General features: G+C 45.9%; 1 protein-coding gene across 1 annotated transcript in view; it reads right to left on the minus strand.

Moving 5' to 3' along the window:
* Positions 1 to 17986, minus strand: part of LOC140729327 (retinal guanylyl cyclase 2-like) — a 76649-nt gene that overhangs the window by 32282 nt on the left and 26381 nt on the right. The window contains exons 8-12 of the mRNA XM_073048961.1: positions 16235 to 16315; positions 15006 to 15182; positions 13736 to 13892; positions 8523 to 8672; positions 2250 to 2398 (exon numbers count right to left, since the gene is read on the minus strand). Coding sequence (XP_072905062.1) covers positions 2250 to 2398; positions 8523 to 8672; positions 13736 to 13892; positions 15006 to 15182; positions 16235 to 16315 — 714 coding nt within the window. The remainder of the gene's footprint in view (positions 1 to 2249; positions 2399 to 8522; positions 8673 to 13735; positions 13893 to 15005; positions 15183 to 16234; positions 16316 to 17986) is intronic.

Below are 17986 nucleotides of genomic sequence, written 5' to 3' on the forward strand. Positions count from 1 at the left end.
AGAGGCTAGAGTGATCTGAGGGGCATATATTCTTCAGTGACAGAGGGTGTGGAAGTTCAGTTACTGAAAACCTATTTGTTATGGGAATCAAGATCAAATTTACTGCTGTCATTAGAGTCTGTATAAATGAACACACAAAGTGTTGGAGGACCTCAGCAAGTCAGGCAGCATCTGTGGAGGGAAATAGGCAGTTAACATAGAAACACAGAAATCAACAGCACATTCCAGGCCCTTCGGCCCACAATGTTGTGCTGACCATGTAACTTACTCTAGAAACTGCCTAAAATTTCCCTACCGAAAGCCCTCTATTTTTCTAAGCTCCATGCATCTATCTAAGAGACTCTTAAAAGACCTTATTATATCTGTCTCTACCTCCATCGTTGGCAGCACATTCCACACACCCACCACTCTCTGTGTAAAAAACGTATATCTGACATCTTCTCTGTACCTACTTCTAAGCACCTTAAAACTATGCCCCTTCTTGTTAGCCATTTCAGCCCAGGGAACAAGCCTCTGGATCACATGATCAATGCCACTCAGCATCTTATACACCTCTATCAAGTCACTCCTCATCCTCTGCTGTTCCAAGGAGAAAAGACCAAGTTCACTCAACCTATTCTCATAACGTATGCCCTCTAATTCAGGCCACATCCTTGTAAATCTCCTCTGCACTCTATAGCATCCATATCCTTCCTGCAATGAGGTGACCAGAACTGAACACAGTTCTCCAAGTGGGGTCTGACCAAGGTCTTATACAGCTGTAATGTTACCTCACGGCTCTTGAACTCAATCCCACAGTTGATGAAGGTCAACACACCATAAGCCTTCTTAACAACACTGTCAACTTACGCAGCAGCTTTGAGTGTCCTACAGACATGTACCCCAAGATTTTGCTGATCTTCCACACTGCCAAGAGTCTTACAATTAATATTATATTATGTTTTCAAATTTGACCTACCAAGATGAATCACTTCACACTTATCTGGTTTGAACTCCATCTACCACTTCTCAGCCCAGTTCTGCATCCTATCGATATCACACATAACCTCTGACAACCCTCCAGACTATTCACAACATCCCTACTTTTGTGTCATCAGCTTTTGTGACATTTTAGGTCGAAACCTTTTATCTGGACTGGATTCCGGATTTAAGGGCCTTGGCCTGAAATGGCAACTTTCCACTTCCTTCCACAGATGCTGCCTGACCTGCTGAGTTCGTCCACCTCCTTTGTGTGTGTTGTTCCAGATTTCCAGTGTCTGCAGTTTCATGTGTATAGACATAATCACCAGGGGTGGTGGTAGAGGCAAATACAACTATGCAAACAGTGAAATTTCCTGGTAGCCAGCCACTTTACTTCCTATCACTATTCCCATTCTGACATGTCGGTCCATGGCTTACTCTTCTGCCATGATGAGGCCACTCTCTGGTTGGAGGAGGAACACCTCATTTTCTGTCTAGGTAGCCTCCAACCTGATGGCATGAAGTTCGATTTTCCCTTCTGGTAATCCATTCCCCCCCCCCCCCCCCCCCCCCCCCCATCCCAGCTTCAATTCCTCACTGTAGCCTCTTACCTCCTCTCCTCACCTGCCTATCAACCCCTCCCCCCAGTGCCCTTACTCCTTCTCTTTCTCCTATGCTCCACTCTCCTCTCCTATCAAAATCCTTTCTCTTCAGCCCTTCCCCTATCACCTCCCAGCTTCTAACTCCATCCCTCCACTCCCACTCAACTGGCTTCACTTATCATCTTCTAGGTTGTCCTCTTCCCACACTCCCCCGCCCCACTTTCTTATTCTGACATCTTCCCCCTTCCTTTCCAGTCCCGATGAAGGGTCTTGACCTGAAACGTGGACTGTTTATTATAGATGTGGCCTGACCTGCTGAGTTCCTCCAGCATTTTGTGTGCTTTGTTCCAACTTTCCAGCGTCTGCAGAATCTCTTGTGTTCACATTTATAAGGCATTTGAAATGGTGCTTCGATAGGAGAGGTGGAGAGAGACATGGGTCAAATGGGATTAGAGTCGATAAGCACACTCTCAGCCTTGAGGTGGACTGAGGGGCCGGATTCTGTGCTGCACCATTCTATGACTCTGAGGGATAGATCTAATGATGAGCTCCCAGAGGAAGACAAGGAATAAGGGTGGAGCACTGCAGGCAGGAGGACAAAGACGCCTGTCCTGGGCGACACTTGCAGGATGCGCCCAGCAGAATGAGAAATTTCATTGTACGTTTTGAAATGAATCTGAATCTGACCTGGTCAAAGATTTGCTCGAAGGTCGGTCTCCTGTCTGGCTGCTCGCTCCAGCACTGCCTCATGATCTGGATGCACTCCACAGGGGCCTGATCCACTGAGACGGAGGGCCGACACAGAGGGGGAGGCTTCTGCACCTTCTTCACGATGTCTGCAACAAGATGGAAATCAATCGCCAGGGGATGCTGGCACCCTGATTCCAGGGCAAATCCTCCTTTGTCAGAGGAAGTACTGTGTGTGGTTCGGGAAACATTTGCACAGCAAAAGCACCATCACTGTGCAGATTCTTAAAGGAAGTGTTGCAGCATTTATTTCAAACCCATTTCTGCCGATCGATATAGAACAGATAGCAGCCAAATTCCAGCAAGTATTTGGTGTGCCAAGTGATATGGAAATGGAAATAATTGATTTGCAAAATGACATTGAGCTTAAAGCAAGATGAAGGGACGGTGACTTTTGGGGGCTTGTCAGCAGGGAGAAGTTTCCTCATCTCACCACAGGTGCACTAAAAGTCAGTGCCTACTCCGGGTCAACTTATCTGTGTGAAATCGCATTCTCACAGATGAAAATTATTAAATCTAAGTACTGTAGCTGTCTTCCTGACAGACACCTCACAGACTGTCTCAGACTGGCTGTCTGTTGTTATGAGCCAAATTTCAGGGAACTGGCAGAAAGTATTCAGCCCCAATCATCACACTGAGTGCCACAGTCAATTTTTATTCATTTATTTTTCATGTTGAAAAAAATAAAATAATGAAACTTACAATTAAAGGTGTGAAGTATTGTTATATTCTTAAAGAAAGACAACTCTGGCCTGTTTGATATGATAGTTACTGTGTTTCCTTGTTTGATTTATTTTGAAAGTTTGACAAAAGTATTTTGTGTAATTCAAATAAAATTAGCACACATAAAAGGCCTCAAGTTGGAAGTACAATCTGAGCTGTTTTTAAACGATTTAGTCAGTAGTGTACTTCAGTGGTCCCCAATCACTGGGCCACAAGGAAATGATATGATTTGTCAATATGAAACTATATGTGTCAGCTGCACCTTTCCTCATTTCTTGTCACGCCCACTGTTGAACTTGACCCACGCGAGGTCATCAGTCGCCTAAACGCAGTGATGCCCTTGCGCCAGGGATCACTGGTTTGCCTCGCGTGGTTGGTGGGAAGTACCGTTGCTGCTGGCCTGGAACCTGGTGCTAAAATATTCGCAGATGACCTAATTCGGGCTCTAGGTTTCATCAGTAGCAGAGCAGCTAACTCACTGCGATCTACTGAAGACATCCCTCCAGCCAAACTTTTGTCGGTCGATAGATCCTACAAGGGGGGATGGGCATGCATCCTTGTGATGAACTACATATGCCTGTCTGGACACGCCCCCCCGCTGACTGCTCCTGTGGCTCCTCCCACGGACCCCGGTATAAAGGCGATTGGAGGCATTGCTCCTCCCTCAGTCTCCAGGATGTCGTGTGATGGTCACTTGCTGCTTGTACTTTCTTCCAGCCAATAAAAGCCTACCTTAACCCACGTGTCAGAGTTATTGATGGTGCATCAATCCTGTCACACTCCTCGTTTGGTTGGCAGCGGGCGGGTGGGAGGCTGTCTAATGAGGCAATGAAGCCCTCAAAACTGCTTTGGCACCTTGAGTCCATGCACCCTGCACTTAAAGACAAATTGGTCGACTTTTTTGAACGGAAAAAATGTGAGCAAGCGGGACAGAAGCAAGTGCTGAAAGCCACGTAAACTAAATTGAGGAATAAATTGGACATAAGGAACCTGCTTCAAGGTTTGCTGTATTCCGGTTGTGTTAAACACCACCCCCCTCCCCCCCGGTCGGCCGGTCCGCAAGAATATTGTCAATATTAAATGGGTCCATGGTGCTAAAAAAAAGGGTGGTGTCCCCTCGTGTTTCTACTTCCGGGTTGCGGGGTTTTACTTCCGGCCCTCTCTGCTGCTGTGCGCATGTGCGTAACTTATCAATTTTAATAGGTCAATCTCGCCTTTCACTACAGCCGAGGTAGGAGATTTTGGGCTTAAAAAGGTTGGTGACCACTATTCTAAACAAAGACTGACAAACAATCAATCTGCAAAAGAAGACATATTGTGCAATTTAAAAACCTGCAAAAATATGTTTCTTCAAGGGAAATCAGAAGATGTATATCAGCTAACAATTCAGAGAGATATGGATTGAATGCATGCAAGTGTGATGATACGTGCTGTGTGTGACTGTATATTCGTTTTGCACTTTGGCTCCAGAGCAACAATGCTTTGTTTGGCTGGTTGGTTTTCATTCGATTCAGAATCAGAATCAGGCTTACTATCACTGACATCTGCTGCGGACAAGCTGTTCCTAAAACATAGAGGGTCCTATAACTTCTCCCTGATGGTAGTAATGGAAAGAGGGTATGTTCTGGATGGTGAGGTGAGGTTTCTTAGTGATAGATGTTCCCTTCTTGAGACATCACCTCTTGAAGATGAGCTCGATGGTGGGGAGGGTTGTGCCTGTGATGGAGGTGGCTGAATCTACAACCCTCTGCAGCCTCTTGTGATCTGTGCATTGACGCCGTACCAGATAGTAATGCAAACAGTCAGAATGCTCTCCACCGTACATTTGTGAGAGTCAAATATTCTCAAACTCCTAATGTAATATAATATCTGACATTCCTTCTTCGCATTTGTATCAATATCTGGGCCCAGGATAGATCCTCTGAGATGTTGATTCCCAGGAACTTGAAACTGCTCAGCCTTTCCACTTCAGATTCAGTTTATTGTCATTTATAAACTACAAATGCAATGCAGTTAAAAAATGAGACAACGTTCTCCGGAATGATATCACGAAAAAGCACAAAACAGACCACACAAGAAAAACCACATAACATTTGGTAATCCCCAATCCAGAGTCTGGAGAGGCTGCTGCGTATCAATATCACGCTACTGTCTTAGCACATTCCCCGGAAAGGAACTACAAACCCATCAAGACAAACCTAAAGCTACAAAACCTACACAAAACCACATAGTTACATATAGTTATAGTTAACATATAGTTTCAACAGTGCAGACAATACCATAATTGATAAAAGACTAACTGACAAAGACCACATAATTATAACACATAGTTTCAACAGTACAAAGCAATATCGTAATCTGATAAAGAGCAGTCCATGGCACAATTTAAAAGAAAGTCTCAAAGTCCCGACAGCCCATCATCTCACGCAGACGGTAGGAGGAGGAAAAACTCTTCCTGCCATGAACCTCCAGCACCACAGCTTGCCGAGTCCGTCCGAAAACTTCGAGCCTCCGACCAGCCCTCCGACACCGAGCACTTCGACCCCGGCACCGGCCGCCAAGCAACAGGCAAAGCCGAAGATTCGGGGCCTTCCTCCCGGAGATTTCTCCGATCGCACAGTAGCAGCGGCAGTGAAACAGGCATTTCAAAAGTTTCACCAGATGTGTTCCTCCGTGCTTCACATGTCCATCTCCATCAAATCAGGATTGTACATGGCTCCTACTTACAGATAACAGATATTCATTCCTGGAGTGGCCGCTGTGTGCTGTGTCGTGCCGCCATCTTGCTTCTGATCCATCAATGAGGACTGGAATGTGTTCCCTTGTCTTTCTCTTTCTGAAGTTCACAATCAGTTCATTGGTCTTACTGACATTGTGCAAGGTTGTTGCTGCAACATCACTCAACCAGCTGATCTAACCCACTCCTGTACATCCCCTCATCACCATCTGAGATTCTGCTGACAATAGTTGTGTCTTTGGCAAATTTGTAGATGGGTTTCATCTGTGCCTAACCACACAGTTGCTATGTCAAAGCAAAGTGTGACTAGAGCTATGCACATACACATCCTTGAGATGTGCCTATGTTGACTGTCAGAGAGGAGTAGGTGTTATTTCTTGTAATGTATGGATCTATTTCTTTTAGATCAATGGCCCCCCACCTTTGATCTGTTGTCTGCGCACACGCAGTTGTTTAGATATGTGCATTACTCTCTCTCTCTCACTGCAATGTGAATACACCAGTAAAAGCCACCCACCCCCACGTGTGTATTTTCATTGTGCACAGACACAACAAATTGGTGATGAATACGATCCTGAATGTCAAAGGATATCAGAAACTGCACTGACAGTTATGGGACAAAGGACAAAAGTTAAACTGCATAAGAAGGCTGTCACAGACACCAACAAGCACGCAAGGACTTGGCGATGTCTTCAGTCGGGAAACTTGATGAATCTGATAGCACTAATGAAGGCTGGGAGTCGTATATCGAGAGAGTTGAATTGAACTGTAAAGTGAATAACGTGGAGGAGCAAAAGCAAATATGCACGCTTCTTAGCTTAATGGGCCAAGATGTACAGTCTCTTAGGCAATCTAGTAACCCTGAAAAGCCAGCAAACAAGACATTTGACAAAATTGTTACAATTTTACAAAATCACTTGAGCCCTAAACCACTAGTAATAGCTGAGAGATTAAGATTTTATGAAAGGAAACAATCAAAAGATGAAAGCCTTTCTAAATACATTGCAGAACTGCGCAAACTTTCCCAGAACTGTGACTTTAGAGATGGACTTCCTATGCATTAAGGGACAGGCTTGGCTGTGCCATGCATAGTCAAAGCACTCAAAAAGGCTACTGGCCAAAAGAGACCTAACCTTAGAACAGGCATTGACCATTGAAATATCATTAGGGGCAGAGCGAGAGGGAGAGTGCAGAGAGGAAAGGGGGAATAAGTCAGCATGAGAAGATGGGGAACATCCTTTCCACATCTACTCTGTCTAAGCCTTTTAACATTTGAAAGGTTTCAATGAGATCCCCCCTCATCCTTCTAAATTCTAGCAAGTACAGGCCCAGAGCCATCAAATGTTCCTCATTTGATATCCCTTTCATTCCTGGAATCATCCTTGTGGACCTTCTCTGAACCTTCTTCAATGCCAGCACATCTTAGATGAGGAGCCAAAACTGTTCACAATATTCAAGATGAGCCCTCATCAGTATTTTATAAAGCCTCAGCATCACATCCCTGCTCTTGTATTCTAAACCTCTTGAAATGAATGCTAACATTGCATTTTCCTTCGTCACACCAACTCAACCTGCAAGTTAACTTCCCTTCCCATCTCAGATTTTTGGATTTTCTCCCCCATTTAGAAAGTCGTCTACGTATTTATTTCTTCTACCAAAGTGCATGATGCTGCATTTTCCAACATTGTGTTTCATTCGCCACTTTCTTGCCCATTCTCCTAAGTCCCTCTGCAGCCTATCTGCTTCCTCAACACTACCTGTCCCTCCACCAATTTGGTATCATCTGCAAACTTGGCAACAAAGCCATCATCTAAATTATTGATATACAGCATATAAAGAAGCGGTCCCAACATTGCCCCCTGTGGAACACCACTAGTCACTGACAGCCAACCAGAAAAGGATCCTTTTATTCCCACTCGCTGCCTCCTACCAATCAGCCAATACTCTAACCATGCCAGAAAATTTCCTGTAATACCATGGGCTCTTAACTTGGTAAGCAGTCTCATGTGTGGCCCCTTGTCAGAGGCCTTCTGAAAATCCAAATACACAACATCCATTGCATCCCCTACATCTATCCATCAGGTTTGTCAGGCAAGATTTTCCCTTCATGTTGACTTTGTTCCATCTTGTCCTCCATCGAGGACTTTCAGTACTTGGTAGATTTCGATGAGATTCTCATTCATTCTTCTAAACTCCAGAGAGCGTAGTCCTCATATGTTGACCCTTTCACATCTAGTATTATTCTTGTGAACCTCCTCTGGACCTTTTCCAATTCCAATGCCAGCACATCCTTTCTAACATACTGTGTGCAGTTTTAGGCACACATTACAAGTGCCCTCTGCTCCTGGATTCTCCCACTATAGGAATCATCCTCTCCATATCCACTCTATCTAGGCCTTTCAATATTTGGTAGGAATCTGGATGCTGGAGTGAGGATTTCAAGATTCAATAGACTCTGGGATCTGAAGCAACACCCAAAATGGTGGAGATACTCTGCATTTCTGGAGGGAGAAGTAGATAGTCAATGCTTTGGGTCATTTGCACTGGAAGAAGTCACTCTCACAGCTGCTTGTGGGGTCTTTATGTGTACTAATTGGGATGCCTGTCATGGAGAGTTGCAGATTAAATCCGGAGCGAGGTTTGGGAAGTCCCAGCTTTGGAAAGGTGGTGAATGGTTTCTGAGCGATTCCCGAGGAAGGAGGGTCCAGGTGTGGTGGTATATTCCCCCCGCCCGACTCCCCTGTTGGCCTTACCGGCGGGGCTGAGGTCCAGCATGGAGAACGGAGGTCCCCGAATGATCAGTTCCTGCATGATGATGGAGAAGCTGTAGACATCCCCCCGGAATGTCCCCCTTTTCTCCAGACTGGGGTCTCGGAGAAGTTCCGGTGCTGTCCAGAGCCGATCTGAGGGAGATAGGGAGAAGAGGATAGAATGGGTGAGGGGAGACAGGAGAGGGAAGGAAGAGGGGGAGGAGGGAAAGGTATAGGGGTAGAGGAGAGAGGGAGGTGGAAGGAGAGGGGAGGAGAGGGAGGAATGGGGAGGCAGGAGGGGTTGGTGGGGGAAAGGGGGAGGTGGGGGGGTTGAGAGGGAAAGAGGGGAGAGGGTGAGATCCAGTTTAGTGTTGCCATACAGTGGGGAAAACTTCTGCTTGAGTGTTATCCAGACACATCATTTCAAACTTAAGAACATTGTGGTTGCACCAAGAAAATAAACACGGAATGCAGGATGAGTAAAGCTTGCGTGAGCTAGGCTTCTCTCTTTGGAGAGCAGGAGGATGAGAGGTGACTTGATAGAGGTGTGCAAGATGATAAGAGCCTCTGATCAATTGGGCAGCCAGAGACTTTTTCCCAGGGTGGAAAGGCTTAATATGAGGAGCAATTTTTATAAAATAATTCATTTATGGGATGTGGGCATTGCCAGCTAAGCCAGTATGTATTGCCCATCCCTAATTGCCCTTGAGAAGGTGGTGGTGAGCTGCCTTCTTGAACCGCTGCAGTCTGAGGTGTAGGTACACCCACAGTGCTGTCGGAGGGAATTCCATGATTTTGACCTAGCAGCAATGAAGGAAGAGCGATATGTTTCCGAGTCAGGATGGTGAATGACTTGGAGGGGGATCTCCAAGTGGTGGTTTTCCCAGGTATCTGCTGTTCTCGTCCTTCTGGATGGTAGTGGACGTGGGTCTGGAAGGAGCTGCCTTAGGAACTTTGGTGCGTTGTTGCAGTGTATCTTGTAGATAGTACACACTGCTGAAACTGTCCGTCGATGCTAGCGTGATTGGATGCTTGTGGAAGGGGAACCAATCAAATGGCCTGCCTTGTATTGGATGGTGTGAAACTTCTTGACTGTTGCTGGAGCTGCACTAATCCATGTTAGTGGTGAGTATTCCATTACACTCCTGACCTGAGCCTTGTAGATGGTGGACAGACTTTGGGGAGTCAGGAGGTGTGCTACACACCACAGGATTCCTAGCCTTTGACTTGCTCTGGTAGCTACGGTGTTTATATGGCTAGACGAGTTCAGTTTCCTGTCAATGGTAACCCCCAGGATGTTGATAGTAGGGAATTCAGTGATGGTGATGCCACTGAATGTCAATGGACAATGGTTAGAGCCTCTCTTGTTGGAGATCGTTATTGCCTGGCATTTGTGTAGCTCAAATATTACTTGCCACCTGTCAGCCCATGTCTGGATATTGTCCAGGTTCTGTTGCGTTTGGATATGAACTGCTTCACTATCTGAGGAGTCACGAATGGTGCAGAACATTGTGCAGTCATCTGTGAACATCCCCACTTAGGACCTTATGATGGAAGGAAGGTCGTTGATGAAGCAGCTGAAGATGGTCGGTCCTAGGACACTTCCCTGAGGAACTCCTGCAGTGATGTTCTGAGGATGACCTCCAACCACCACAACCATCTTCCTTTGTGTCAGGTATGATTCCAACCAGCGGAGGGTTATCCCCCTAATTCCTATTGACTCCACTTCAGCTAGGGCATCTTGATGCCACACTCAGTCAAATGCTGCCTTGATGTCGAGGGCTATCACTCTCACCTCTGTGATTTTTTATAAGGTGATTGGAGGAAACTATAGGGGGGGATGTCACACAGTGGTGGGTGCATAGGGTGGCGGGTTGGAGATGTGTCTCTACCAAAGGAGGTGTGAGGTGATCCTTCTGTCTACTAGCTTGCAGGTCCACCCTTGGGCAAGGTGTAGTGCCTGCTTAGCTTCCCCCACCACCTCACCTGAAGCTATGGGAGCAGGTGATAGATGGCCCTGGTCTTGCAACCACTGACGCCAGGCAGACAATCTCTGAAGAGTATTGATAATGGTTGTGGTTACTCCTCACTGCCCAGAAGGCGGCAATGGCAAACCACTTCTGTAGAAAAATTTGCCAAGAACAATCAAGGTCATGGATAGACCATGATCACGAATGCTGGGTGCATGGATCGCCGCTATACAAAGGTTGTGGTAGAGGCAGGTACATTAAGGATATTTAAGATGCTTTGATAGGTGGGAGGGAAGGGTTAGATTGATCTTAGAGTAGGTTAAAAGATTAGCGCAATATTATGGGCTGAAGTGCCTCCACTGTGTTGTACAGTTAGATGTTTTATAGTTGTACATTCAGTTCCTAAGGTCAGATGGAGATCCCAGGACTGGATCTATTCCTTTTTTTTCGTAATTTATTTTTTTATTGAAGTTCATCATCAAACAAACAGTTCCATAAGATGTATTTCAGACATTGTACCTATATATCATATAATCATATATATCACAAATCTCCACAAAGTATTTATCTGAGGTACACACTTATGGAAGAGAGTGGAGAGAAAAAACAAGCAAAAAGGAAGAACTATGTACAAGTAGGGAGTGAAATTTTGTTTTTACAACAGATTCATTGATTTGTGAGAATAAAGTCAGGCCTATGAGGTATTATTTAGTTAAACCATTTTCCCCAGTATGAATCAAATTGTTCCAAATTGGATAAAATTCTCTTACGTTTGATTGGATTTAATAGCCCATTGACATTAAAATAAATGAATTTTACCTTGTCCTTAGCCATCTGTATTTATTTGTCAATGTATCATTGAAATTAGAATAAAACTTAATCGATCTACTCCCTGAACAAATACAAACCAAGAAACGCAGATAATAACAAAAATGGCAATGAACGTGTGATTCCAAGGCTGAGGTCACTAGTAGATGACCCTGCGTTGAGCTAGAGGATATGTCTAGCTGTGGGGGTTAACCCTTCCTACTTGTGAATTGAGGACCCCCATTGCAGTATTCATGAAAGTCAGTGAACAAATCCATTACACAGAAAAGATTTCCCTGTGTACTCCTCCTATATATATATATATGTATACACACACACACACACACATATACCTACACACACACATTACATACGTGTATATATATATATATTCTCATTTTGGTGGGGAAAAAGGAGTAAGTGAGCGAATAAAGAATAACAACTAACTAATATAAAATCCACATTATAATAAGTATTTCTCGAGATAGGTATATCACCATGTACTTTTGCTTTCATTTAGCTTCTCAACATTTTAAAGGTTAGCTAAGGGGCTTTTCTGAAGGGGGTGAGGACTGCCTTTGGGAAACTCCCGGTCTCTTCCTGATATATTTCTCTTGGCCTCCTCCAGTCTCCAGCCTTCTCGATTCTCGCACTATTTCCCAAGCGGAGCGGGAAAGTTCCTCAGTCAGGCTTTCCCTCATTTTGGTGACACTGACGGGCAAACCTCTGGCCTTCATGTCTGTAGTCGCCTCTTCCACCGTCTGGTACAACCGTGTCCCGTTGTCATAAAACACTCGAAGTTTAGCAGGGTACGGAGTTTGAAATCTAATCTTATTTTGCTTTAGTACTCACTTTACTTCAGAGTATTCTTTGCATTTCTGCAGGACCGCGGGGGGGGGGGGGGGGGGGGGTAATCTTGGTCGAAATATATTAATTTATCGTTGATAAACACTCTCTTCTTACCCCAGGCCCTTTGTAGAATCTGCGTCTTGGTGCTGTACCGAAGGAATTTAATTATTATAGAGCGTGGCTTTCTGTCCTGGGTAGGTTTCGGAACCAGCGCGCAGTGCGTCCTCTCGACTTCCAGCTCCATAACCGAGGGAAGATCCAGCGCATCCCGCAGTAGCTTTTCGACAAACTCCGTCATAGACGAGCCCTCCGCTCCTTCGGGAACGTTGTAGATTCTGATATTTTTCCACCGTGATCTTCCCTCCAGGTCAAGCAATTTATCTTCTTGGTGATGTAATATTTTTATTGTCTTACTCAGTATCCGTTCCACATTTTGAACGCGATCTTCCACCTTCTCGATTCAAGTCTCTGCCACCGCAATTTTTTGATTAACACTGGCGAGCTCTGCCTTAATATCCCGGAGCTGCTGCTTTATTTCTTTCTGGACTTCCATCATTTCTTTCAGGATTTCGAAAATATTCGCCGCTTCGCCTGAATGAGGCCCAGTAGTCGCCTCGCTCGCATGCGGTCGGGTACGAGAGCCACTCGCTGCACTCCTCTCGGACACAGGCTCCGCAGTGTCGCTTTTTTTATTTCCGTTCCTTTTCCCCATTCTTGCCCCTCTTTTCAGTTCAAATATTTTTTGAAAAATATTATATTTGATGGAATAACAGGGCTTAATATGCGCTTTTCCGGAGGAGCTAGTGACTTAAGCTGCCATTCTTGACGATGATGTCACCGGAACCGTCAACACCATCTATTCTAACAGACTCAGGAGGAAAGCAGTCATCATAACCAGAGACACCACACACCCCGGCCACTCCCTGTTTGACCTGCTGCCATCCAGCAAAAGGTGCAAGACACTAAAAGCCAGAACAAATAACCGGGTGTGCTAACGGGGATAAGCTCCCACCATCTATAAAGTGCTCCAAATGGCGTGTGGCTCTCAGCCTCTGACAACCAAGTTCAACTCTTGGACTTCAGGTGTGGCAAGTGAAGGGGCAAAGGTGGACCACTGGCCCCTCAAATTCAGTTGCTTTGGGCACATGGGGTTGTGTCAACCTTGGATGGCAGTCCGCCTGGGAGAAGGAAAACTCTGATATTAAACTTCCACTGTCTTGCGGCCTTGATGTTGTTTACAACTTCACTCTGTCAATCTCTGCAATGACTGATGCCAAGCTGTATCGGCGCTTGCCCTTCCCTTGGACTACATTAGTGACGTGGAGAGGGGGAACATGCTACATGGGCAACAGCTGGTTCTTCAAATCTTCCTGCCCGGGCTTGTCCCTTGGAGAAGGCAGAGTCCACCAGAGGCACAAACCCATGGTCCCCTGGGATCGGCGGCTGCCTACTACTAGTGCTATGTTTACGAAGTATAGAGATGTTGAGGTTGGAGGGGTTTGATTACCTCAGCTGCTTTCTAGTGTACAGATGGAGTTGGGAATGGCTGATTCTTGTGGACATGTCTGAATGAAATTGAAAGCATCTTACCCACTGGGCTAGGCATCAGCCAAGTGACCTTCTGCACTTCCAGCAGCTCGTTGTAGCCGTAGTCCGTGATCTTCAGCACAAACCTGCCGTCCACTACACAGTTCCGGGACTTCAGTCTCCCGTGAATCAGGTTTCGATGGTGAAGGAATTTCATGCCCTGTGGAGAGAAGGCGCCTTTGTAAACCTCCAACATGCTGCACACAATTCTGGGTCAAAAAGTTGGTACGTGGCTGGAACCTAGGAGCAGAATTAAGCCATTCAGCCTATCAACTCTGCTCCGCTATTCGATTTTGGCTGATTCTTTCATCTGCTCCCTGTAACCCTTAACCTCTAACCTCAACCAATCAAGTTGTTCTCAAATTCTCAAAATACTGGAGGAAATCAGCATTTTGTGTGTGTTGCTCAAGATTTCCAGCATCTGCAGATTCTCTGTGTCCACCTATCAGTGTCTACCTTAAATACACCCAATCACTAGGCCTCCACAGCTGTCTGTGGCAAGGAATTCCACTAATCAACCACTCTCTGACTAAAGTAATTTAAGGGATATGCTTCTGCTCTGAGGCTGTGCCCTCTGGTCCTAGACTTTTCCCCAGGCCTTTCGGTATTTATTTGGTTTCGAAGAGATATCATTCCACTGCCCCCCCAACCCCCACTTCATCTTCTGGGCATGGTAGTTTAGTGATTAGCACAACACTTTATTGTACAGGCAACCCAGGTTCATTTTCCACTGCTGCCTGTAGGGAGTTTTGTACATTCTCCCCATGACCGCATGAGTTTTCACTCCCACAGTCCAAAGCCGTACCGGTTGATGGGTTAATTGTAAATTGTCCAGTAATCAGGCTCAGATTAAATCAGGTGATTGCTGGCAGCATGGCTCGAAGGGCCTGAAGGACTGTATCTCAATGAATAAAATAAACTATCAAGTACAGGCTTAGAAATATCAAAAGCCCCTCATACTTAAGCTTTTCATTCCCAGGGTTATTCTTGCAAACTTTATTCAGCCCATTGTATGTCAGCTGGCTCTCCCCCAAGCCAACCGGAAACCATCACCCAGGTCTCAGTCCCCTTGCAAATTTTCTCCACTACATCTTTAGCCAATACTCTTTGAAGCCACATCTGAACTGCCTCCACCACACTGAGTTCCAGCATTTTTTGATTTTTTTTCCCTCAGATTTTCAGGGGACGGTGAAGAGGGTTTTCTCACAGCACAGTGCAATGGCTGAGAGGTGGGGACAGGGAGGAGGAATGGGCAAGAAATGAGGAGGGTTACCTTGACCAAGTCAAGCAGGAGGGATGATTTGAACATCCAATCAAGTTTCAGATCCCCATTTGTGATGAGATCCTCCAGGCTCCCCCTGGAGCAGTGCTCCGTGACAATCGCAAGGATACTGCTGTCGACAAAGAGGCTGAGGAACGGATTCACGTTCTCGTGTCTCATCTGCTGGAGCTGCAGAGATAAAGGAAATGCAACATTACAGCACAGCACAGGCCTTTCAGCCCACAATATTGTGCTGACCTTTTAATTTGCTCTGAGATCAATCTAACCCTTACCCTCAAGGACCCCACCACCCATGTCATGCTCTCTTCTTGCTGCTGTCATCAGGAAGGAGGTACCGGAGCCTCAGGACTCACACCACCAGGTTTATCTGTGGAATGCTCTGCCTCAGAAGGCAGTGGAGGCCAATTCTCTGGATGCTTTCAAGAGAGAGTTAGATAGAGCTCTTATAGATAGCGGGGTCAAGGGATATGGGGAGAGGGCAGGAACGGGGTACTGATTGTGGATGATCAGCCATGATCACATTGAATGGCGGTGCTGCTTGAAGGGCCGTGTGGCCTACTCCTGCACTTATTGTCTATTGTTCAGGAACAGTTATTACCCCTCCACCATTAGGCTCTTGAACCAAAGGGGTTAACTTCACTCACTCTATCGTTGAAATGTTCTCACAACCTATGGGCTCACTTTCAAAGACTCTTCATCTTACATTCTTGACATTTATTGCTTATTTATTTATTATTATTTATTTTTTCTTTCTTTTTGTTTTTACAGTTTGTTGTCTTTTGCACACTGGTTGTTTGCCTTGTTGGTGGGGTCGTTCACTGATTCTGTTATGGTTATAGATTTATTGAGTATGCCCACAAGAAAATGAATCTCAGGGTTGTATATAGTGACATATACTTTGAACTGGGAAAAAGTCTGGCTCTCCGGCTATCCACTCCATCTTATATACCTCTATCATCAAGTCATCTGTCAGGAGGGGTAGAGGGGAGAGGATAATCAGAAGTTGGAGACAGTGGGACAGATAAAGTGATGGATGGAAGGTGAATGAGGTGATTTTGGATGCGAGGGGGAGGGGAAGGGTACGGGGAACAGGAGGTGGAGAGATGCAGATGAACTGAGCCCACTATGAACTAGTTTTGCTGATCTCAGAAATAACCCATTGTAAATAAATCCACAAGCCCTACCCTCCTCCTGATAACCTGCAGACTGTAGGAACACACCTTGGAGAAAACAATCTTCGTTGCTGATCGGACTTCGACAAAGGACCCTTCTGTAATCCTCTTCAGCCAAACCCAGTCCCCCTATAGGAAACATACAGCAGGATAAACCGATCATTAGATGCACAGCAGACTGTCACTCAGCCCAATTAGTTCATGCTGTACCCTGCGAGTTACCTTCTTGTTCACTCATCAATATGAACGTCAGCTCCTGCTCTGGGGAAGTCTGCTTTTTCAGCTCTCGGGCTCCAGAGACCCTGGTTTCATCCCAACTTCTGGCATTGCTTGTCTATAAGCGACTGTGTGTGTGCCTGTCTGTGTCTGCCAGGGTGTGTCAGTGTGTGTGTCTGTGTGTGTGCGTGCGCCTGTGTGCGTGTCTGTCTGTGTCTGTGAGTGTGTGCGTGTGCCTTCGTGTGTGTGTGCGCATGTCTGTGAGTGCGTGCCAGTGTGTGTGTGTGTCAATGTCTGTGTGTCTGTCTGTGTGTATGTATGTGTGAGTGAGTGAGTGAGTGAGTGAGTGTCTGTGTGTGTGCGCGTATGTGCGTGTCTCTGTGAGTGTGTGACTATGCCTCTCTTTCTGCGTGTGTGCACATAGGTTCTGTGACCACATGGGACTGATTCCGCTGGGCGCTCCAGTTTCTCCCCATGTCCCGGATTCATGCCCGTCATCACTATATGTGTAGCTAGAAAGTTTTTAATCCAGATACCAAAGTCCATACCAGATTTCAAGCTCTCATCTCTCATCTCTCACAGTCAAGTCCACCAACTCTCCATGTATTCCTATTATCAATTATCCAACCTAGCATGTCGTTGGGATGCAAGAGGAAGCTGGGGCCTTGGTGGACGGGGTGGGGGGGAATCCCATATGGTCACGGGGGGCACATGCAAACTCCACACTCACGCACTAGGGTGCGAGGTGATACTTTGCTCGTTCAGATTGTCACACGCACTATTGCGAGTTAATTCTGTGCTTGCTCAGGTGAGACTCAGATTAAACAGTGTACATGGTGGCTGTCTGTTGTGTCCAACGAGGACAGGAAACCTGCGTGGGAGAGTTATTAGAAGTGGACAGTTCCACTCCCTTGACCTCAGAATTCTGTGTTCTGTGTACGAACAAGCAGTTCAAACCTGGGTTGTCCCTGTTTGCAAGGGATGACCGTGACATCCTCAGTGCTTTGCTCTCCACAGAGCGTCGCCACCTGGCCGTTGGATCTCATTGTAGATCTCATCTGCCCAGTCGGCCGGAGCCGATTCACATGCTTGGCCAGGAAAGACCAAGGTATGAGGCCTGCTGACTACCCTCACCTGGTTTAACCTGCCTGACAAAGCAGTGTACCAGCGTGTGGCCACTGTCACATACAAACACCTACTTGGAGCCTCAAGTTAGAGCTGAGAGTCCGCTGGGGACCAACAATAAATACAGAGATGGACAAAAACAACAGTGCAGTGCAAAGAGTGCAGTCAGGAGTTACAGAGAACCTTAGTTGTACAGTATAAAAAAGACCCTTCAGCCCAACAGAGCAGTACTGTACAAAGAGTACAATGAAGATCCAGGGTCAGCAAATATAAAGAGCCTTAGTCATACAGTATTAAAAAAAGTCCTTTCCACCCAACAAGCTTAGGTTTACCACTCAGTCCCCATCTCCACTAATCCAATTTACCAGCACTTGGTCTGCAGCTCACTATGGCTTGGCGATTCAAATCCAGATGCTTCTTAATGAGATTCAGGATTTGGAAAGGAACATTGAGAAGGTT

Source organism: Hemitrygon akajei, chromosome 6 (genome assembly GCF_048418815.1).
Source record: "Hemitrygon akajei chromosome 6, sHemAka1.3, whole genome shotgun sequence".
NCBI lineage: Eukaryota > Metazoa > Chordata > Chondrichthyes > Myliobatiformes > Dasyatidae > Hemitrygon > Hemitrygon akajei.